Here is a 23,824-nt window from a genome sequence, read left to right on the forward strand (position 1 = left end):
CATCACATTCGTTCACAAACTGCCTAATGCAATCGGAACCCCTCAAATAATGGACAGAGAGAGGCAATGCAAACAATGGAGGGAACAGAAATCTCTCAGGTTTCATTCAAAACATATTTTATGTTCCAAAGATGAACTAATTTCTTATGTGTTTGAAATGACAAAAAAAAGAGTAAATGACAACTAACCCTTTAAGAGGATAATACAATGAAAACAACTAAATGTAAACTGTTGAAAACACTTAGAATGTATATCCCGATGTAAATGCTAGTGGGAAGGCATCCAATACGTTGAGCTACCTGTATTTCACTGTACTTTCCTTCTTATGGCAGAAATACGATTTTTGATGAAGTATTTGACCGCCTTCCAGTTTCGATTTCCTAACGCTTGAGCTTCTGCATCAACGCAGCGCTGACAGTCCTTTTTCCCTGGAACTTGGCTCCTCACAATGAATTTCCTTAGGTGTCTTTCTACTGCCGCACATTCATCTGTTGTCCAGCTTCTTTTGACAGCAGTTTCTTTACCTAAGTAAACATAAAAAGAACATGTTATTAAGTTTAGGTTAATGTCTTAAGTTCAGGATTTTTAAACCTTAATCTGAACTGAAAGACTATTGTATTGATCACACAGGTCATTCATTGCCATATTGACTTGGTTCAGAGGCTAAAAGTACTCTTAGTTTGTTTCTGAATAAAACATTTGACTAATAATAATAATAATAATAAATCAGTGCAATCCAGTAAAAGGTGTGGTAGCACTTTATTTTGATGGTCCCCTTTAGACATTCTGTTAACGGAGTAACATTGCACCTACATGTCAACTAACTCTCATTACAGCATTAGTAGACCGTCTACTTAAAAGTATTTTATACAATTTTGGCAAATATACTTTGTTGTACGGACATTTTTATTTTAAAAACAAGGCAAAGATACTCGATTTTTACAGTCTCTATCTCATATTTTATGTATTGTCCTGTTAAACACAGCAGTCTCACATCGATGGGAATATGCATATGGAAATGATATGCAGATGAATATATTAAAACTTGTGTAAACGCAAAATCTTCCCTTTGTGCATCCCACACTTTTGATTAAATCCAAGCAAATCGTTATAGAGTTCAATTTTTCTTTTGATCATATAATGAAAATGTTTAACCCCAAAATTCTGTCATCATTTACTCACCATAATGTTGTTCCAACCCTGTATGAGTTTCTTTCTTCTGCTGAACATTTTAAAGAATGTGGGTAACCAGAGAGTTGACGGCACCAATGACGTTCATAGTAGGAAAAAAAATACTATAGAAGTCATTGGTGACATCAACTGTCTGGTTACAGATTCTTTAAAATGTCTTCTGTGTTCAGCAGAAGAAACAAACTCATTCAGGTTTGAGGTTGTAAATCAACTATAATCAGAATATTAGACTGTGTAAACAAAACCTATTGTGACAGCTATCAATGTGCAGTGATCAAAAGTAAAGATTTGATAAAATAATATAATTCAGAATAAAGCTTTCTGTCTTCAAGACGAACGGGACAAATCAATCCACTTAACATTTCTAAGCTCACCTCTCTTTTTTGCCGACTTTCTCTGGTATTGGGAATGCAGCGTGGAAGTAGGTTCTTGTGTGGATGTAGGTTCTTGTGTGGATGTAGGTTCTTGTGTGGATGTAGGTTCTTGTGTGGATGTAGGTTCTTGTGTGGATGTAGGTTCTTGTGTGGATGTAGGTTCTTGTGTGGATGCCACACTGTCCTCAACTTCAGGCTCCTGTACGTCTGGAATAAAGTCATCTGAGTGCAAAAAAAAGTTTGAGGAAAAATAAAAATCAAAATATAAACTAAGGATCAATTATGCATAAAATTTGTGTCATGGTGACATAAAAAGCAATGATCAACAGTACAAGTTTATAAATATTCAGTATATGGCACGAGTCTTGCAGATATGTATTGTGAAAAGCGCTATACATAAACAAATCGAGTTGAACAACAAATTACACATGGTTTCCATAATTCTACAATACAGTGGTAGAGAGAGCCGGTTTAAATTAGACTTGCATTCACACTGGGAGCACAATTTAAATGTATGCCCTTGGCAGATACTTTCTCCCCAAAGCAACTTACAGAACACATTACAGTGGCAATAGCCCTGGAGCAATGGGATGAATCATCTTGCTAAAGGACACAATTCTTGTGGAGATCAACTACCTTTGGATAACTATACCTGTGGTGTAGCTTACTGTGCCACACAATCAACTGGAAACAATGTCAAACATTGCCCACATGCAACAGGCAGCATGTCAAAAACATGTCAACTATTAATTTAAACTGAAAGGTTATATTAATGCAACATCCAAATATGTGCAATCCTGTAATGATTGTGCAATAACATCTACATTTAATTGTCTAATTTAAATGAGAGATCTTTCATAACCAATTTTTTTTAAATCATACAAACATACCTTCCTCTTGTGAACACCCATCCATGTCAACAGTCTCTAAAACAGCAAGTAATAGAATATGAATGAGCTGTAAACCTGAAACTGCAATCAATCTGTCAAGAGTATACAAAATGGCTACATAAATAGCTGAATAGACTAAAATTATCAAGTTAGTCACATTATAACAATAAAACCTGCCCTCTTCTTCAGTATGTTGAGGTCAAATACTTCAACTCTGTTATAATCAATTCTATTCTTTTACTTATCAAATACTATCTGCTATTCTAAAAGAGAACGATTTATAGATGGACAATGCTGTGCTTTTTAACTTTCCTTAAAGGGATACTTCACCGTTTTTTCATATTAAACTATGTTATTCCCTTAACCAAGACACTTGCTTGACCCCAAAGGAGTTTAATAAATCTGTAAACGCAGCCCCTAACACATCATTTGAATTATCTACGTGTATGTTAAAATCTCCAACAATTAATGCTTTATCGACGTTGACCAATAGATCTGAGAGAAAATCTGCAAACTCTTTTAGGAAATCAGCGCAAGGCCCTGGCTAGAGATAATAGGGATTTTTTTCTTATATCTGAGAGCGTAACATTTAATACAAGTACTTCAAACGAATTAAACTTGTCACGTTCAGACGCGACGTAGGTGTGCTAGTGATAAGTGCTAGTGACAGTTACACAAGTAGTATAACTACTCGTGTAACTGTTTTTAAATAGGGAAAACATTGATGTGTTTGGTCACTTCTAAATTCATTGCTGTTAGATACCATTGAATATACTGGGCTAAGCTAAGTGCTATCAAAGTGTCATGGCGCGCCAGAGCGATTAAGTGCAGGCACTGAGATGAAAGAGGTATGTATCAACTCGTCTTAGTTAAGGGAATAACAGTTTAATATGAAAAAACGGTGGAGTATCCCTTTAATAATAAAAAAAGACTTAATACCAGTCACATCAAGCTGAATTTCATCCAGATTCTTCCCCTTGTATTCTCCTAGCCGTCCCTGTTCCAGCGCTAGAAGAACTTTGCTTATTTTAGCAAGCTGGAGGGTGCCCTCTGGAAGGCGGTAGTGCTTTCTGTGGACCTCAATGTTATGCCCAAGGAAATCTGCCAATTGGTCAAGTTCTGTAGTCTTGAGATTCAGAACAGTCGACAGAGTAGCAATGTGTTTCCTAAGTTTTGTTGAGGTTAGTGCTTTGGGGTGTTTGATGTCATCACATTCGTTCACAAACTGCCTAATGCAATCGGAACCCCTCAAATAATGGACAGAGAGAGGCAATGCAAACAAGTATCCGTTTTCACTCAGTACTCCACATTCTTCTCGCTTTTCAGTCAGAGTATCGAGCGATTCTCTCATGACCGGGGTCAGGAGAACAGGGACTTTCCTTCCTCTCTTTCCTACTATGGCAATCCGAACAAAATGTTTGCAAAGCTTCTGCTCAAGTGCTGTAAGGGCTAGGTTAACATCTTCGTGTGTCTCTGATGTATCCTTTGACAGGAACGCCGACAAGGACATTCGGGATACTTCTCCTGCTCTTCGTCGGTTGAAGAGGATAACTTGCGCCAGGGTCACTTTAGCAAGGTCCTTCCAGTTCAAGGGAGAAGGCTCTTCTTGCAGGGCATTCAATTGCTTCTGCTGTTTCTCAGACAAATAGAAATGAAGTCTGTGGACATCTTGTGTGAATGGTAGAATCTGAGGAGAATTCCACTTTGTCTGGTTAAGCTGAGTTAGCGCTTGGCTTGCAATGTCAAATTTCCAACTTTCTTGGTATAGCAGTGCAAATTCCTCAGCATCTTTGGTAGTCTGTGTATCTTTCATCTTCAATCCTTCAGATTTGATAAACATGGCTAAAGCATGCAAGCCATGTCCAACTTTGCGAGCAAGAGACGGACGTTTATATTTGCCAGTTTCACCATTGAATCCAGCTAGGCATCTTGCAGCCGAGACAACATGGGTGTACTTTTCAGGCTTTATGAGTTCTTTGATTGTCTTCACATGTGTCAACTTTTTTGCTTCCAGTAACAGTCTGCCAAGCTCTCTCAGTTTTTGTCGAATATATTGGTGCTGGCTTATTACATACTCATTCTTTCTGAACTGTCTGTAACCATACTCAAGAATGCAGCGGTCTTCCTTAATAGCAACTGCAACCTCATCCTGATTCATACCACTTAAGAACTTCCAGTACGCGTCGCTAAATCCAATTGGAGCAGGTTCAGCAAATGCACACAAAGCTTGAACTCTTGTTTTACCTCGTTTAGATGTCTTACCCTGAGGCTTGAAATTACAGACCTGAAAATGACGCCACATCACTCTTTTTCGGAACATTCCATAGCAATAAACACAGTGCATGAATTCTTGTCCATCTGTCATTTTCTTTGGCTGCTTCCATGGGATGAGTTTGCCTTTGCGACTCTCCAAAACTTGAGTGTTGTGTTCAAAGTTACCCTTGTTTCGGATAAAATCCAACTGTCGTCGCCTTTCTTTTGAATTCTTTGGCAAGCTTAATGCCTTTGCGACCTCAACCACATCGCTGTGTCTACGCGACAAGTGTCTTGACATTTTCTGAACTACCTGTCCACAATACAAGCAGTGATGTTTTTTATTATATCTTCTGGAACCATCCTCCTTTAAAACTGGATTAACAAAGATCGATGGCTCTTCTTCAGGTGTCATTGAAACACTCGTCTCCTTGTGTTTTCCTTCTAGGCTATCAGGAAATCTTTGTACCGAGTCATGACTTGTTTCAAATCTTCTGCTCTGACTGGACTTAAATCGACTCTGACTTGAAGACTCACTTTTGTTCTGACTGGACTTAAATCGGCTATGACTTGAAGACTTGTTTCTGCACTGACTAATGGATGACATTTTGAAATTCTTCCTTTTATTTTCCAGGGATAACTCCAAGCTGCAGTCACTGTCATTGCTTTCCTCCCTGGGATTTGGAATATACTCATCTTCACTATCGCAACATGAGTCATCGGATTCTACAAGACTCCTTTGAATCTTTCAAAAAAAAAAAAAAGTTAAAAAGGATTAGTCCCCCCAAAAAAGACAAAAAAGAAATTTGCTCACCTTCATCCCAGATATGCATGACTATTGTTCAGTGACCTTTCATAACATGACTGAAATAAATACACAACTCGTTTTGACCAGCAGTTATGGACTACTGTAAGAAGCGTCTTTAACATGGATTTATAAAACAGAGCGCTTTCTTTCAATTGTATCGACATGGATTATCATTAATCAAGTCTTGAAAATGTTGGTTACCATCGGCTTCCATTCCATGTCTCAATATCTAAAAGTTTATTTTCTTAAACTACTCATGTGAGCAATAAAGGTCATGCACATCTGGAATGGGATAGAGTAATTTGAGAATTCTTACATTTTAATCCTTTAGTATGATAAACTGACCATTGCATATTGGGATGACATACATTCTATAGGGGCGTTAAGTAAAATGTAGATTAAGTTTAATCCAAGTAAATGAAATTAGAAACGTACTGTTGATAACGATTAGACCAAGAGCCTAAAAACAAGAGAATATAGAGAAAAGCATAAAAGGGCACACCCCTATCAATATTATTTGGAGAAACAATTGACTGGCATCAGGTAGGGATGCTCCGATACCACTTTTTTCAGAACCGATCCGATACCAAAAATTCAAAGTATCGATCGATACCGATCCGATACCAACACAGTTTTTTTTAAATCAAGTAGAATTTATGTAACTCTTTGTGTGTTGAACTCTGATAAGCACTCTTTTGTGTGTTAAACACAATCTACTTAATACAGACAACTTCATTATAAAGAAAAACTAATTCAAAAAATATATGATCATAATCTATGACAAAAATGCTATTATAAACTAGATTAGTGGATAATTCAGCAATAAAATTTAGTCTAGAAAAATCACGAGTCGACAATAATTGTATAAAATCTGAACATTTAGTGAAAAAAACAAATAAGAGACAATAAATGTAACACTAAATCTGGTAAAACGTTACACATTGCTCTTTGTATTGTTGTAAAATACATTCATGAAAAACAAGATAAAAATCAAAAAGATAAATTATTTTATAGCTATAGGCTACTATAAAATTGAGACATGTTTTAAATGTATAGCACTGCTGTTTAATGAGGCAGCAACATATGATAGATAGAACAAGAAAGGCTATTAATAATCTTTCATTGCGTCACTGTATTATGATTATGAAAGGCTGCAATACAGTGCGGCACAAAGCGCTTATGCGCATCCCGAGCGCAGAATGATGCGCTTGAAGCAACACGGAATCGCGCGTCGAGTCCGCATTGAAAAGTTCAAAGCACAAACGAAAGACATATCGCATAGTGTATTATACAGTATCTATCTATGCAATAGTTTATTAAACCTTTTCTTTTAACAGTTTTAAATTTTAGTTACTGTGCGTGTGAAGAACAATTATAGTGCAGCTGACTCCAGTGTTGTGATCTAACAGACACCCGGCCGGTAGAAAGTAACAGGATTAAGTTACAGCAATAAAGTCTAGCAAGATAAAGTTGTTTTATGCGAAACCATAGAGCTTTATCTACAGATCAAGTATAATAAGAGTAACATTGAATCATCTTGGAGAGGGTTTCATCATGTTGACTGACTCGTAACCGAAGGCGACGCGCTGTTTGAATGCTGAATGGAGAATGAATGACAGCCGCAGCGGAGGCAAAAGTTTACGTGATTTTGAATTTAATGACTTAAATGTTCATTTCTATCTCACATTATACTATAATGGCTTAAGAACACTTGTAATATAGTACACGAAAACTTTATGGTGCTTTATAATGTTTTTGTGCCTTTTGTGGGGCTTAACAATAACACAGAATAGTAGGCTATACGCACAATATCGGATTTGGATCGGCCTCGTCTGACCGATACCCCATCCGGCAAAAATGGCAGTATCGGACCCGATACCCGATACGAATATCGGATCGGAGCATCCCTAGCATCAGGTAAATGAGTGAAATAACTAAAGTTACTAGTACTATAGTTTGACTATAAACTATTTAAGGCTCAAGTTTCTGGAGATGTGCATTTGACTCCTCTCTAGTCGCATCACAGGCTATAAAAATATTTTTAAAAAATGTATTTTATTAATGTTTACCTTTATCGTTACACAAAGCTGTTAGATCGAGTTCCAATATGAACAAAGTTTTCCCTTATTACGTGAGGAGAGTAAAGGCCCCGATATACTCACGGCGAAGTTCTTGTATTTCGCTTGGGGGTAAAATTGTTTTGAAGTACATGATCAGCGGTATGTCGTTAAACATCTGACGCCGCCCACACTGCGTTAGTTAGCACTAACCATTAAGTGATATAATGTATGAAAAAATTAGGCTTACAGGGCGGTGACAGTTTCTCCTCGGCCTTTGTGAAGCCATTTCAGACATAGAAGTGGAAGGCTCATCCATGCTGTCATCACTTGACTCATTAAGAGGAACAGAAAAATCTGGTACTCTATCCATCTGCAAAAAGGGAATTATGTCATGTATGATTATGCATTTTTGTTCACATTCTATGGAAATCTAATACAGGGGAAATATTTTGGTAGAAATGTGCCCAGAGTGTCAGAGACATACCAAAATATTTTTTGGAACAACTTCATTGTCTGACTGCAGACTAGAATCCTCATCAGTTTCATCTATTATACTCTCATTTGAGTCAATCAGAGGATCAGAAAAATCAGCTACTCCAACCACCTGCAAAAAAGGAGTTTCAATTTCAAGATGTAATACATTTTGGCTTACATTCTATTAAAATTAGTCACGGGGAAGTACGTTTGAACCATTTATAGAAACAGCAGCATTTTAAAGTACAGTATCTGAAGCATACCTGAATGTTTCCATTCCTCGTCTTCTTTCGAACAACATCACAGTGTGGAGTTGGAGGGTTGTCTTTAATATACTCATCCGTCTCATCACTTTCGGGATAGTTCACTAGGGAAAACCCTTTGATGGTAAATACCTAAATATAATTAAACAAAATAAATACACATTAAGAGTTAATATTAGCACAAACATGTGGACACGCTACTAATAATAGAAAACATATCTAGTAGGGGTGGAACGGTACACAGAAGTCACGGTTCGGTTCATACCTCGGTTCAGACATCACGGTTCGGTACGATTTCGGTACAATGGAGGGAAAAAGCAAAACAAAAATGCAGAAGGCATTGTATTTTTTAAATAAGTTTTATTAATAAAGGCATAGAACCAGTTTATTTGTAGTGCACTGACAATAGTTTTATATAATTAGTTTATTAATTAAATTAATAAAAAGACAAAAAGACCTTGCGATATGTTTGGTAATTGTACTATTCATTTAAAATTATTTTGCTATATTTCAGATCAATATATTTGTTTTCCTTAATTTTAATTAACATTATTAATTGGCAATGTAACATTATTCTCATCTGAATTATAAATAATTGATTTCTGTATAAAATAATACTACCATTAAAAACACATTCGATTTTCTTTTTTAATCAATGTAGAATGTGTAAGATTAGTGCTCCGAGGACAAGAAATGAAAACCAATGCAATATGATGAATGTCCAAAAGACAGACTGTTTTGAAATGGAGTTGGATAAATATGTTTTGCTTTTAAAACAGTGTGTATGTGATTTTGGTTGGGTGACAGTTGTAGGTTACAGTTTGACAAGAGTTTACAGTGTGACAAAAGCACAATGTTGTGTTTTATTGCGAGTGTACACAAATATAAGTAAACACTTTGCAGGTTTAATGATCTGTATAAACAAAATGACTCTCTCTCTCTCTCAGTTCGATCGCGCCTGTGCGCCTCTCTCTCTCTCGCACACACACACTCCAGCATTGCAATCTTGACATCGCAGCCTGTTCATTATGCGGTCACGGTCACACCAAACGCGAATAGAGCTTCAAATTCGCGTCTAGTTCGACGCTAGTCCAAAGCGAATAGGACGCGCGTAGCCAACGTTTGAAGTGAACGCGCGTTCAGAGCTAAGCCGATGGTACAGATTATGTGTCCCTAAAGAACCCGCGTATCTAACAGTAGTTCCACATTACATTAATTAATTTGCACGCGAGTTTTATTTATTTTTATACCGTGTATTCTCCGTGTAAATTCGTGCACCGAACCGTGACGCCCGTACCGTTTCGATACGAATACATGAACCGTTCCACCCCTAATATCTAGGTATGGTACATCTAGGTGTATCTAGGTTGACATTGGAGCGAGCATTTGAGGGGAGCCCCCCATAAAGCCAAGACTAGAAATGTGTGTGTGTGAGGGCCCCATAAAGCCAAGACTAGAAATGTGTGTGTGTGAGGGCCCCATAAGGCCTAGACTAGAAATGTGTGTGTTTGAGCTTAACTGTGAATTCATTCGTTTGAGGGGAGGGCCCCATAAAGCCTAGACTAGAAATGTGTGTGTGGGCCCCATAAAGCCTAGGCTAGAAATGTGTGTGTGGGCCCCATAAAGCCTAGACTAGAAATGTGTGTGTGTGAGCACTTGACATGCGCAACGAGGGCGAGACTAGAATAGATTGTGATGACAGAGTCGACGTTACTCCTTTACCTGTGTGACGACAGCATCTTTGTTGGAGTCATCATGGGAAGAGTGATCTGTTAGGGATGTTTTGGTCTCTAGAACAGAAGTCTGCTGCTTTGGCTCCTGGAAATCAGACAAAAAAACAACAGAAACCAAAGTTAACAAAAGTTAGCTCATGTGAAAACAGTTTCTCATCTAGCACAGCTGAAATATAAGAGCATACACTCATCTTTTCTAGAGGTAACAGCAACAAATAAGATGTTGCAATGCATTACATCCAAAATACTCATTCTGAACATGCAGCAGCTTGAGAAGTGTTGAATTACACCTGCAATTACACTACTTTAAATATTGACAGGTGTTGTACCAATGATGTAAAATCCCTAAGAGTGAGATCCATACGTGAGGGCCCCATAAAGCCAAGACTAGAAATGTGTGTGTGTGAGGGCCCCATAAGGCCTAGGCTAGAAATGTGTGTGTGTTTGAGCTTAACTGAATTCATTCGTTTGAGGGGAGGGCCCCATAAAGCCAAGACTAGAAATGTGTGTGTGGGCCCCATAAGGCCTAGACTAGAAATGTGTGTGTGTGAGCGCTTGACATGCGCAACGAGGGCGAGACTAGAATAGATTGTGATGACAGAGTCGACGTTACTCCTTTACCTGTGTGACGACAGCATCTTTGTTGGAGTCATCATGGGAAGAGTGATCTGTTAGGGATGTTTTGGTCTCTAGAACAGAAGTCTGCTGCTTTGGCTCCTGGAAATCAGACAAAAAAACAACAGAAACCAAAGTTAACAAAAGTTAGCTCATGTGAAAACAGTTTCTCAACTAGCACAGCTGAAATATAAGAGCATACACTCATCTTTTCTAGAGGTAACAGCAAGTGTCACAGCAACAAATAAGATGTTGCAATGCATTACATCCAAAATACTCATTCTGAACATGCAGCAGCTTGAGAAGTGTTGAATTACACCTGCAATTACACTACTTTAAATATTGACAGGTGTTGTACCAATGATGTAAAATCCCTAAGAGTGAGATCCATACGTGAGGGCCCCATAAAGCCTAGACTAGAAATGTGTGTGTGTGTGGGCCCCATAAGGCCTAGGCTAGAAATGTGTGTGTGTTTGAGCTTAACTGTGAATTCATTCGTTTGAGGGGAGGGCCCCATAAAGCCTAGACTAGAAATGTGTGTGTGGGCCCCATAAGGCCTAGACTAGAAATGTGTGTGTGTGAGCACTTGACATGCGCAACGAGGACAAGTCTAGAATAGATTGTGATGACAGAGTCGACGTTACTCCTTTACCTGTGTGACGACAGCATCTTTGTTGGAGTCATCATGGGAAGAGTGATCTGTTAGGGATGTTTTGGTCTCTAGAACAGAAGTCTGCTGCTTTGGCTCCTGGAAATCATACAAAAAAACAACAGAAACCAAAGTTAACAAAAGTTAGCTCATGTGAAAACAGTTTCTCATCTAGCACAGCTGAAATATAAGAGCATACACTCATCTTTTCTAGAGGTAACAGCAACAAATAAGATGTTGCAATGCATTACATCCAAAATACTCATTCTGAACATGCAGCAGCTTGAGAAGTGTTGAATTACACCTGCAATTACACTACTTTAAATATTGACAGGTGTTGTACCAATGATGTAAAATCCCTAAGAGTGAGATCCATACGTGAGGGCCCCATAAAGCCTAGACTAGAAATGTGTGTGTGTGTGGGCCCCATAAGGCCTAGGCTAGAAATGTGTGTGTGTTTGAGCTTAACTGTGAATTCATTCGTTTGAGGGGAGGGCCCCATAAAGCCAAGACTAGAAATGTGTGTGTGGGCCCCATAAGGCCTAGACTAGAAATGTGTGTGTGTGAGCGCTTGACATGCGCAACGAGGGCGAGACTAGAATAGATTGTGATGACAGAGTCGACGTTACTCCTTTACCTGTGTGACGACAGCATCTTTGTTGGAGTCATCATGGGAAGAGTGATCTGTTAGGGATGTTTTGGTCTCTAGAACAGAAGTCTGCTGCTTTGGCTCCTGGAAATCATACAAAAAAACAACAGAAACCAAAGTTAACAAAAGTTAGCTCATGTGAAAACAGTTTCTCATCTAGCACAGCTGAAATATAAGAGCATACACTCATCTTTTCTAGAGGTAACAGCAAGTGTCACAGCAACAAATAAGATGTTGCAATGCATTACATCCAAAATACTCATTCTGAACATGCAGCAGCTTGAGAAGTGTTGAATTACACCTGCAATTACACTACTTTAAATATTGACAGGTGTTGTACCAATGATGTAAAATCCCTAAGAGTGAGATCCATACGTGAGGGCCCCATAAAGCCTAGACTAGAAATGTGTGTGTGTGTGGGCCCCATAAGGCCTAGGCTAGAAATGTGTGTGTGTTTGAGCTTAACTGTGAATTCATTCGTTTGAGGGGAGGGCCCCATAAAGCCTAGACTAGAAATGTGTGTGTGGGCCCCATAAGGCCTAGACTAGAAATGTGTGTGTGTGAGCACTTGACATGCAGCACGAGGGCGAGACTAGAATAGATTGTGAGACTAGAATAGATTGTGATGACAGAGTCAACGTTACTCCTTTACCTGTGTGACGACAGCATCTTTGTTGGAGTCATCATGGGAAGAGCGATCTGTTAGGGATGTTTTGGTCTCTAGAACAGAAGTCTGCTGCTTTGGCCCCTGGAAATCATACAAAAAGTTCTAAGAAACAGATCATGCATATGAGATCACATAGCTATGCATAGATAATCAGGTTAATATACGATTTATAATGAAATACATATGGTAGAAAACAGATGTAGCTGTGCTATTCAGCACTTAAAAAAAAAAAATTAAAATCAGTATAGCTAATATAACCAACTCACCTTTTTACGCCATGGCCATTGTGAATCACCATAGTTGTATTCGATTTCACTTCCTATTTCAATTTTCTTCACAGCAAATAGACACAAATGTGGCCTGTCGTTTACTACGATTTTTTTCATGGTGCAGTTTGGAGATTTGTGGTTGTCATTAATCAATCTTCCAAGGGAGCGGTCTTCTTTGGATGCATCAATACTAAAATAAATAAGAAACCCACCCTTTAGTTGTTGAACTACAATACCAAATTTCACCACCCATAAAATGATTGACAGCAGGGGGACTTCAAGACTTATCATTGGAATTAACTGCTGCGGTTCACCAGCCATGTGCGATTAAAAGATTGGTCCTGCTGTTGTTCATTCATCAGCTACTCAATAATGTGTGTTACATGTCTTCATTAGAATTTTCAACATCTCTACAAAACATGCGTGTTTCCATGCTCACCACCAGTGACGCTTCTGCCACTCAAATTCAAACAGAAATGTGCTCTGTAACTCAGTGTAGTCTCTTGCCCGGCATTCTTCTGCTGAAATGAGTTCACCCCTGTACTCCAAAACAAAAGCTCCGGCTTCCACAGGCTGGGTAGTAAACACTCCTCTTCCTATGAGGACAAACAATTAAAAATACATTTAACTGGAAGAAAAATGTGTTGTCTTAACCCTTCACATACAGATGTGGTATAACTAGTGTTGTCAAAAATATCGATACTGAAATATCTGAACGGTACCAATACTAATTTCGAGTGTGTGCGCACAGAGGGCTACCCGTCATGGTTCATTGCAATTTAGCTTTTTAAATAGCATAGCATTTATTTACACAAATACATAATAAATTACATTTTGATGTTTGAAAGCATTTTTTTTACAGTCTATGTTTGAAAGTCTCTAGGTTTACACCGCCACGCGCATGCCCAGTGTTGGTGAATGGTCACGTGATCCACGTTTTCAGTCGTTTTAATGTGGCCCGAGATCAATTCTAATATGCAGCTAAAACGCTGGTTTGGACTGAGATCGTATTCGTTTTAATTCTCCCTTTCTAAACTAAAACGCAGTAGTGTGGATGGGGTCTGTGATTCAGGTTATTAACTAGAGACCGACCGATATGGATTTTTAGGGGCCGATACCGATAAAAAAAGACAGATACCGATATCGGCCGATATTATTTATGTGTATATTACAATACAGTAGCAATATTATGTATATGTGTATTATAGTACAGTACCAGTCAAAAGTTTGGACACTTTCCTATTGGTGTGTACAAACTTTTGATGGGTACTGTATATAGAATACACAGTATAAAATTTTTTTTTTTGCAATGACCACTCAAATGTAGGGTTAGGTATCGGTTGGGTTTTATCCGATACCAGTACCTACTCGGTATTTTTTAAACGGTTCCAGTGCTTAAACGGTTCTTGAAACGGTACTTAAGAAAACGAAACCGCACACACTTTATCAAAAAATAATACCCTTTTATTTACAGGGCCAAACTGGACACAATATTTACTTAAATCTTTAAACAATATAAATACAAGTAACATACGGTAATAATAAAACCAATATAAAATATTTTTTTTTACATTAGGCTACATTTTACACATTTACATAATATCAAATAAAACAATATTGAATCAAACAATGTAATAATAGTGGAGATTAATAGAGATTACGAGCAGGCAGAGCTGCCAACTCTCACGCATTGACCGTGAGACTCACGATCTCACGCCACACATCCATTTTCTCACGCAGAGAAAAATCGCGGACAAAGAGGACACTGACACCGACAGACAAGACAGAGAAGGTTACTTTTGATATGGAACAAATCCACAACTGTCAGATTCTGTCAATATTTTTACGAGATTCACACAATAAATAACGTTTTGGCTCTTAGAAATGTGACAGATCGCTGTAGCGCGTCAGTTCAAACGGCACGTGATACAGCAGCCTACAAATCCACTGCTTCTTAGCTACGCAGCGTTAAGTGAACCTATGAAAGAGAACATCTCTGGTTACTGGTGTAACCTATGTTCTCTCAATAGGGAACGAGACGCTGCCAAGCTCCTCGCGCTGCCGACCAGCTTCCTTTTTCGGCAGAGAAATCTGAGGAGCAGATGGCGCGCGCGCCAACATAATATGAAGACGTAAGTGCGTGGAGGCGGCGCCCGCGCCATTAGCCAATGTATTGGCTTGATTCTATATGGGATTCAGACTATCGGCACACCCAGAGGGCGTTCTGACGCGTAACTTTACACGTGAAATGCAGCCAAACAAACCTTGCGAGCAAGAGCGCGGCAGCGCGCATGCGAGACAGAAGAGACTGTGCGTGTGTGTGTGTGCGCACGCGCGCATGTGCCTAATTAAGTCAGGCACCGAAATTGTCGTTCTTATTCGGTCCGGTTACTACCGTTTACGTCGGAACCGGTTCCCTATTGGCACCGAGTTTCGGTACCCAACCCTACTCAAATGAGGTGATCAAACACTTGTGTGACAAAGATATGTAATGGAGGCAGGGTGAATGATAGAATGAGAATGATACATTTGAGCTGTAACCAAACTAGTTTGCATTGCATGTTATATTATTCTAAATACTGTTGCATAATCTTCACTAACGACTTTGTATTTTAATTTAGTCACATTATATAAAACATAACTTGTACCAATAAATATCAAAAGTGTCACTGACAAAACCTTATTATCTTCTATTTTTAGTCTTAATTCCTCTAATCTCTACCAGTGGAGGAATAACTCAGATCTTTTTACTAAAGTAAAATTAATAATATCATAATGAAAACGTTTTTAATTTCATATGTACAGTGGTCTAATAAAACATTGGTACCTAGTCAACCGTTATCTGAGATTTGTTTTCATGATAATCGAATGTAAAGAGTTTTATCTCTAAAAACTGTTTAGCGTATAACGCTAGTAATCTCTAAAAACTGTTTAGCGTATAACGCTAGTAATGGGGGCATATAATAAGTAAAAAGAAATCGCTAGTTTATACCACTAACAAGGCTCAAAATAGCCCCACATGAACACAGTAACATAATGAGGGTCCCTACATGCAAAACGAAGCATTGAGAACTGTGTAAGTGTACAGACCGATAAAGATAAAGATAAAGACAGTCCACTTCGTGTATACAGACAGGAGCCATCTTTGGAAAACAGTCTCGACTAATCAAACCACGAACGCCATTCATACAGTTCAGAAGTTCACTGAACTTCATACAGTTCAGCTCACTTAGCACGTCGTTCGTGGTTTGATTAGTCGAGACTGTTTTCCAAAGATGGCTCCTGTCTGTATGGTCTGTATACACGAAGTGTATTATATGCCCCCATTACAAGCGTTATACGCTAAACAGTTTTTAGAGATAAAACTCTTTACATCCGATTATCATGAAAACAAATCTCAGAGAACGGTTGACTAGGTACCAATGTTTTATTAGACCAAAGGTTCATTTTGCACCGGAGTTCTCCTTTAATAAATAAGAAGTAAATATAGCGAACAATAGATAATCTCAACATGGAGGCGCCGGCGGGTGAACTGGAGCTCGTCTCATAAATGAACAGAAACTCAGCATATAGACCAGGGGCCGTATTCACAAAGAATTTTATCTTACCACTAGGAGTACTCCTAAATCGCACTAAAATATTTTAGCTAGGAGTTTTCTCTTAAAGGAAAAAAACAATCACAGAATCACAGCACCTTTCAGACCTACTCTTAGTAAGGAAAATGACAACTCCTAAACTAAGAGTGAGTCTTCGTTGCTATGGATGACGTCACTTCTCATGCACGAGCTTCCTCGCAGTGATCACGGTGATTGGTTGTTAGATGACAGGGCCATCATGCGGAGCATAACACAGACGCAACAAATCATGGAATTACGACATCTAAATATGTCTGTGTCCTACACAAAATAATAATAGTAATGTCATCGAAATGCATATATAATGACATGTTTGTGCAGGCTCCAGTTAAGTGTGATTCTAAAAAGGCAGAGAGAGAGAGAAAAGTCGTGAATTAAATTAAATTAAGGTAGCCTAATACCCCAATGAAAACCGCCACTTGCCTAATAATGAAAAACAACACTTGCATTAACACTTGCTTGGTTAATTGACATCCTATTAGCCTAAATAGACTACTTAAAGCAAGGAAATGTTGCTCTTATTGAAGTAATGTAATAGTTGAATGACAGTGGATTATGAAGTCGCCAAAACGTAAAAAAGAAAGCCCAACTGGACGCAGGATCAGTTACTGCTGCTGGCCGAGTTGGTGCTTAAAAAAAAAAAAAAAAAAAAAAAACATAATCAAAGTGAAATTCGGCACTGGGATATCAAGCAAAACTAAGCGTGAGAATGGGAGAGGATTTGTTTGCAGATCAATGCAGCATTCCCGCTTGTGTCGCGGACCCCGGACGACTGCGAGAGGCGGTGGTATGCGCTACAATCCTTTGTGAATAGGTCTTAGTGAGTTAGGAGTCCTCTCGACTTCTTTTAAGCTGTCCCAGACTTAGGTGCTACTTATAGGGCTAAAATGCTTCGTGAATTACTCTTAGTGAAAAAAATTAGGAGTCCTTAAGTTAGGAGTGACATTATTTTTAAGAGTTGCTCCTAAATTCGCCAGTTAGGAGCTACTTTTAGCCTTAAAATTCTTTGTGAATACGGCCCCTGAGAAATATATCTATATTGAAATGTCTACTTTTAAACAGAAAAATTCAAAATGAAAGACAGACTGATCTCTGCTAAATGTAATCCGTATGAAATGTGCATTTCTCTCTGGCGTGTTCACTGAAGATCGCGAGTCAGCGTCGTAAGTTCATCTTTGCAGCGACACTGACTGAAAACACTTGTTTATTAATAAACAATTAAAATGTCTCCTTGCTATATTTGATGTATTCATAATCATTACTTTTGCCAGTTCTTTGTGACAGCTTTTAGGTTTTATTGGCAGCGCCACCCTGACATGAATAACCTCATCCCGCATTTAAAATATTAATTTATCGGCCATTATAAATGCCGATACCAATAGTTAGGAAAATGCCTAATATCGGCCTGGCTTTATTATTAACACACAATGTGGACACTTTTACAAAACCAATGCTAATTTATAATTTTCCAACTACAAAGACATGGATTATCATGTAAGCGTATGCAAACGATCAGTACTAAGAAATGAATGTGTAATATGCTGTCCCATACCTTTGTTACTATCGATAAATCGTTCCATAAACCCAGGCTTGTCCCTCAATGACAGAATGTGTGTCCTGGCATCATCAACAGGCCGTATCCTTGTCTTTCTTTTCAACATTATGGCTCTGAAAATAGTTACACATACACAATAAAAATAAATAAAATTAGCATGGGGAAATTAGCTTTAAAAAAAAAATCTAACAATTTCAAGTAATGTAACGTTAATATTCAGTGGTTTAAGATCTAAATGTAGGCCTACCTTGCACAGGTCAGACAACAACACAGAAATGATAGTTAGATCTATTCCGCCATTTTGTAAATACTGTAAAACAGATCAATAAACAGATAGTCTGTCAGCTGCACGTGATCTGCAATCATGTCTGATAAATTAAAACATGAGCTAAAAAAAGTCTGTGAAATAGTTGGCAAACCAATACATTAATGGATTTTTGCAAAACTATAAAGACAACGGAGTCAAATTATCATGTAACGTTAATGCAATAAAATGCTTCTTACGCAGCCGCCATGATCAGCTATCGATCTATAAATAGCATCACCAGCTCATAACATTATCAGCTATCTATCTGAATAAAATCCTACATCATTAACTATCATTTAGGTGCGCTATGAAATTGAGTAAGAATTGAAACGAATATCATGTACAAAGTCAAATAAATTCACCTACCGGTTTCTCACATGAAGAGTGTTTTCCGTGTGTTCAGAGTCGAAGCGCGTGGAACTTCCGGTTTAAAATGCCGTCTCCGTGAACTTTTAGCAGCTAATGTTAGCCATCTGTTTAAAACCTTACTTCATTAAGCATCATTCTGTTCACACGACTAGAAATACACATTAAACTATATCAGATGTATAGTTAAATACTATAGGATTACAGAATCCTGTTGCTTAGCCTACATGAAGTGTTTCTTCAGTTGAAACAGAGTCAAAACACGAGGAATTGAAGATTAAAACCCAGTAACAATGTGCGTGTAGCGTGGGCGCATCCAATAAAACTACACGGCTCCTCCCTCCCTCTCCGTGGGCCTTTCTCATTGGCTAAAGCCACACACACTTCCGGTAGTGTGTATCTGCTGCAATACCACGTTCCCAGCTACAGGGGCGATAGAGAGCATACACACATACACACTCATAACCAGTTTTTATCACCTTGTGGGGAAAGTGAAAAAAAAGCATGAGGCATATCAGCAGAGGCTTCTGAGGCAGTTTACATTGAAATCGGTGTGGGGCCCACCATTTCGGGCCCCACAAGGTTGTTGGACCCCATACCGTTGGTGTGCTCCTGGTCACTGGGCCCCATAAAGTAAGAAATACAAGTACACACAGGTAAGACACCTAACACACACACACACACACACACACACACACACACACACACACACAGGTAAGACACCTAACACACACACACACACACACACACACACACACACACACAGGCAATGCCTCGTCATTAACGCAGATTACTTCTCTATATCTATGCGAAATGGAGGAAATATAGAATATGCTTCCGCTCGCAGAATTCTGGTCCGAACCGGTTTAATGCCGTTTGGCAAACACACACACACACACACACACACACACACACACACACACACACACACACACACATTTAAAGAGTTGCAGCCCTCACATAGACACCAGCATGATCGCCTTCTCAGACCATTAAAGGACAGAGCACAGATCATGTTTTGTTGTAAAAGGTGTGTGTTCTTCAGAGTGATACGTGTTCTCTACGGTGAGATTTCAGCATTTACGCTGCTTGCTTTGGTGGATAGAAGTCATTAAACGTTTCAGTTTGATACAAGTTACCCAAACTGAGAAACTTCTACACCACCAGCATGTGATATCAATGCTCATAATATCATAAATGCTGATTTAACTCAGGACTGCTGTGTGGTGTTGGATGAAAGCACAGACCTACCGAAGATGGTCTCCGCCACGGAATAAAAAACAAGGGAAAAGACTATTGAAATTCTGAGTTTATATCGAACTATTCTGAGAATTGCCAGAAAATAACTTAGGGGAGAATTGTGAGATTTGATGAGAATTACTTTTTTATTTCATGGTGGAAAAAAGCTTCAATTACAGAGCAACTTTGAGTAAACTCACTGCAAAAATGCTTTTTCACTTAGTATTTTTGTCTTGTTTCCAGTCCAGACATCTAAAAATGATTAAATCAAGATGCATTTACTATATGCGTAAAATGCCATATGATGTCTTGTTTACTGGAGATATAAATCAAAATGAAGTGAGTTTTTACTTAAAAAAAAGCAAAATTATCTACCAATGGGGTCAGAAAAATATTCTTAATTCAAACTGAAACAACATTATTTTTCTGACCCCATCGGTAGATAATTTTGCTTTTTTTAACTCATTCATTTTGATTTATATCCCCAGAAAACAAGACATAATATCGTATGTCATTTTACTCATCTAGTAAATGCATCTTGATTCAAGATTTTTTTTATATTTGGACTGGAAACAAGACACAAATACAAAGTAAGAAAAGCATTTTGTTGCAGTGCTGAAGTCCTGAAGCTTGTTGCCTCAAGTCTTGGGGTTTCTGTTATTTTACAGTGAGCCAAATTAGGAGCTCGCTCTCGACAGATAACAGGAGAACTGATTAACACTAAACTAAACAGGGTCGTGTTAATCAATGCACAAACACTCGGCCAGCGCAGACACTAACCAGAGACGGGACACGGTTGCTCTCAGGAGCATCTCTGCTTCCGCTCTGTAGACCCACGGCCGGTCCTGTGGCTGGGAGATTTGGTGCAGTGGAGGGAAAGACCACATGGCTCGCGCTCTTATTTTCTCCAGATGACTGCTCTATAGAGTGTGGAAAAACACATTTTCAAAGCAGAGAATCTGGCCGTCCGGCAGCCAACACAGGCGTTGTCCACTACAAAATGACAGACTTCATAATGCACTCGGAAAAAATGTCACAGCTCTTTCCATGCCGTAGTTAACTTTGTCTGTTGTTACTTTGAAACAAGCAGAGAAAGAACTGAGTAATGTCTCCCACGAGAGCCTTCTATTGAGTTTCCAGATAATGACCTGAAGACTTTAAGACCCAACTAAAGCCTGTCGTTCTCCTACTGAATCCGGTATACAACTTTATTCTCAGTTATTCATTCTGCAGATGCTTTGACTTACAAGAGCACTGCAAAAATCGTATTTTTGTCTTGTTTCCAGTCCAAATATCTAAAACTTCTTAAATCGAGATGCATTTACTAGATGAGTAAAATGACATACGATATTATGTCTTGTTTTCTGGGGAAATAAATCAAAATTAAGTTTTTGCTTACAAAAAGCTAAATGATCTGCCAATGGAGTCAGAAAAAAACTTGTTTCTGTTTGATTTAAGATTATTTTTCTGACCCCATTGGCAGATCTTTTTTTTTTTTAACCAACAAATCACTTAATTCTGATTTATATCTCCCGATATCTTTACTCATCTAGTAAATGCATCTTGATTCAAGAGTTTTTAGATATTTGGACTGGAAACAAGACAAAAAAGCTGAGTAAGAAAAGCATTTTTGCAGTGTGAGGAAGCCGCAATTCGTTAAAAAGACAGCGAAGTGAAGCAATGCATCATAAAAAATACAATGAGAATGAAAAAAGCTCCAGCATGGTGCCGAAGTCAAAGGTCCTGATATGCTATCTGTCCTCGCTGTCGAGCGCTGAGACGAAGCAGGTCTGCTCTGAGTTAAACTCGGACACTCTGGAAACCAGGTCAGTGGTTCAAAAGACATAGTCAAGGAATTAATGCATCTTTCATAGATTAATTGGCATGAAAAGCTCCCGTCGGTGACAGATGGTGAAGAGATTATGTGGTTAGTCGTCAGTGAATGGTGAAGAGAGCTTGACTGAAAGAAAAGCATGTAAATGAATGCCATGAAATGGGTTTCTCTGTCCTGTGAAGCACTAAGGAGTATCCGGTGGTTCCTCGCAGTACTGTCCGCCAGCGGGTCGGCACCAGCGCCAGTCCGTTCGGCGGAGACGTCCAGGTTCTGTCCGGCCCCGGGGCCATGAGCTCCCAGTACTCCTGTGAGAACGGGGTCTCGAGCTCGACCCAGGCCCAGTCCGCTTACCCGCTGCCCCACGAACACCGGCAGGACTATCACTGCATCAAGAGGAAAGGTGGGTCCATGTTACAGGGCACTGCTTTTTTATTTTTTTAAGACATAGTTGCATACAGACAAATGACATATACACATGTACACATAAAGGGGAGGAAAAAAAGATCCATTTCACTTCTGAAAACTTTAGCTTTCAGTGTTAAAGTCCCCAGTCGATCATTGAATCCCTTAAAACTCACCAAAATTACATATTTAAACTTTTTCCATATAGAAAGAAAGTTTCTTCATGCCTTAAAATATCTTGAATGTAACTCGACACCCTCGCCTCATATAGTATGCGCGGCTCTATGAATATGCAGATGAGCCCCGCCTCCACTCACTCCCTCAGCTCAGAGATCCACTGGTTGACGATCACACGTTGATCTGATTGGTTACAAGGTCGTTTGTGACGTCAGAAACACCAGCGATTTCAAACCGTGTTTTTGAGACTGTCTTTGGTTCACTGCAGTTTTAAGGAGGAAATACTCAGCAATGCTGTCGACTTATGAACTTACACATGGTGTGTCTTAAAGCGTATTAAAACACCACAGTGACGTATAAATAAAGCTTGATTTTCACCACAGGGGGACTTTAATGAACACTGTCTGTAAGAATGTTTTTTTCCCCGTTTCGGTTAGAATTGCGATTACCTTTCACAGTGGCAAATCTAATCGCAGTGATTCAGTCCCGTTTGATTGGCTTGTGAGATACTCCTGAATTAATTCCAATCCCGGTTTGTGTGTGTGCAGCTGAGGACGACTGTCCCGCGGGAGAGCACTCGTACAAGAAGAGCTACGTGGAAAGTTCATCCAGCGAAGACGATCACTACTACCGGCCCGTGAGCTACTCCCAGGCTCTGGGTCTCAGCGGCGCCCCCTACAGGCCCGAGTCGGGTCAGCGCCAGGCCTGCATGTACGCCAGCTCGTCTCAGTCCAGCGAGCCCGTGCCGAGCCTGGAGGACATCAGCTGCAACACCTGGACGGGCGTCTCCCCGTACGCCGGCATGCATCAGCCCTACCAGCACTTCTCCGCCCACTTCACCTCCGGCCCGCTGGTGTCCCGGCTGAGTGGCGTCTCAGGCCACGCCTCCCCGCAGCTGGGCGACGCCCACTCCATGTACCAGAGCTCGATGTCCCATCAGCCACTGGGGCGCCAGTGCAGTCCGAGCGCGGGGATCCAGTCGCCCACTGGAAACGAGTACTTGTACACACACACACACACACTCTCCCCGCACCAGTACCACACCGTGCACGTCATGCCCGACTGGAACGATGCCAGCTAACTGGATCCCCAACATGGAGGACGGCGCTTTATGCATATTTATATCTTTTATATATCCAGGCTGACTCGTGCCGTAAACATCGGAGACCACACTGCTTTTCTTACGCAGTATTTTTGTCTTGTTTCCAGTCCAAATATCTAAAAATTATTAAATCAAGATGCATTTACTAGATGAGTAAAATGTCATACGATATTATAGCTGTGTCCCAAATGACGCACTTATACACTATGTACATGTGCACTATGTAGTCAACCGTGTAGTGTACGAACTTTATTTTGTCTTTCGACACCGGCGTCTGACAGCCCCGCCCCCTCCGCCACGACAGTCGAGTGT

The 23,824-nt window shown here is 39.5% G+C and overlaps 2 protein-coding genes across 2 annotated transcripts in view; one reads left to right on the plus strand and one right to left on the minus strand.

Annotated features, from left to right (window-relative positions):
- tbx5a (T-box transcription factor 5a) overlaps nucleotides 1-23,577 on the plus strand; it is a 38,209-nt gene extending 14,632 nt beyond the window's left edge. The window contains exons 8-9 of the mRNA XM_056243600.1: nucleotides 22,014-22,231; nucleotides 22,959-23,577. Of these exons, the coding sequence (XP_056099575.1) occupies nucleotides 22,014-22,231; nucleotides 22,959-23,491 (751 nt within the window). The 3' untranslated portion in view covers nucleotides 23,492-23,577. The remainder of the gene's footprint in view (nucleotides 1-22,013; nucleotides 22,232-22,958) is intronic.
- Nucleotides 380-3,696, minus strand: LOC130078105 (uncharacterized histidine-rich protein DDB_G0274557-like). The gene is made up of 4 exons (XM_056243601.1): nucleotides 3,395-3,696; nucleotides 2,456-2,491; nucleotides 1,566-1,787; nucleotides 380-524 (listed from the first exon to the last, which is right to left on the minus strand). Exons 2-4 carry the CDS (start codon nucleotides 2,474-2,476, stop codon nucleotides 471-473), a joined length of 297 nt encoding a protein of 98 aa, XP_056099576.1. The 5' UTR covers nucleotides 2,477-2,491; nucleotides 3,395-3,696; the 3' UTR covers nucleotides 380-470.
- Nucleotides 23,578-23,824: the final 247 nt, after the last annotated feature.

This window comes from Rhinichthys klamathensis, unplaced genomic scaffold, assembly GCF_029890125.1.
Source record: "Rhinichthys klamathensis goyatoka isolate OS25496 unplaced genomic scaffold, OSU_Roscu_1.1 h1tg000815l_1, whole genome shotgun sequence".
NCBI classification, from domain to species: Eukaryota; Metazoa; Chordata; class Actinopteri; order Cypriniformes; family Leuciscidae; genus Rhinichthys; species Rhinichthys klamathensis.

What these genes read in the sequence shown, in the direction of transcription:
- LOC130078105 (XM_056243601.1), bottom strand. Translation starts at nt 2,476, where the DNA reads ATGGGTGTTCACAAGAGGAAG. An exon ending in TGGGTGTTCACAAGAGGAAG is followed by an intron (nt 1,788 to 2,455) that starts GTATGTTTGTAT and finishes TTTTGCACTCAG; the next exon opens with ATGACTTTATTCCAGACGTA. An exon ending in AAAGTCGGCAAAAAAGAGAG is followed by an intron (nt 525 to 1,565) that starts GTGAGCTTAGAA and finishes ATGTTTACTTAG; the next exon opens with GTAAAGAAACTGCTGTCAAA.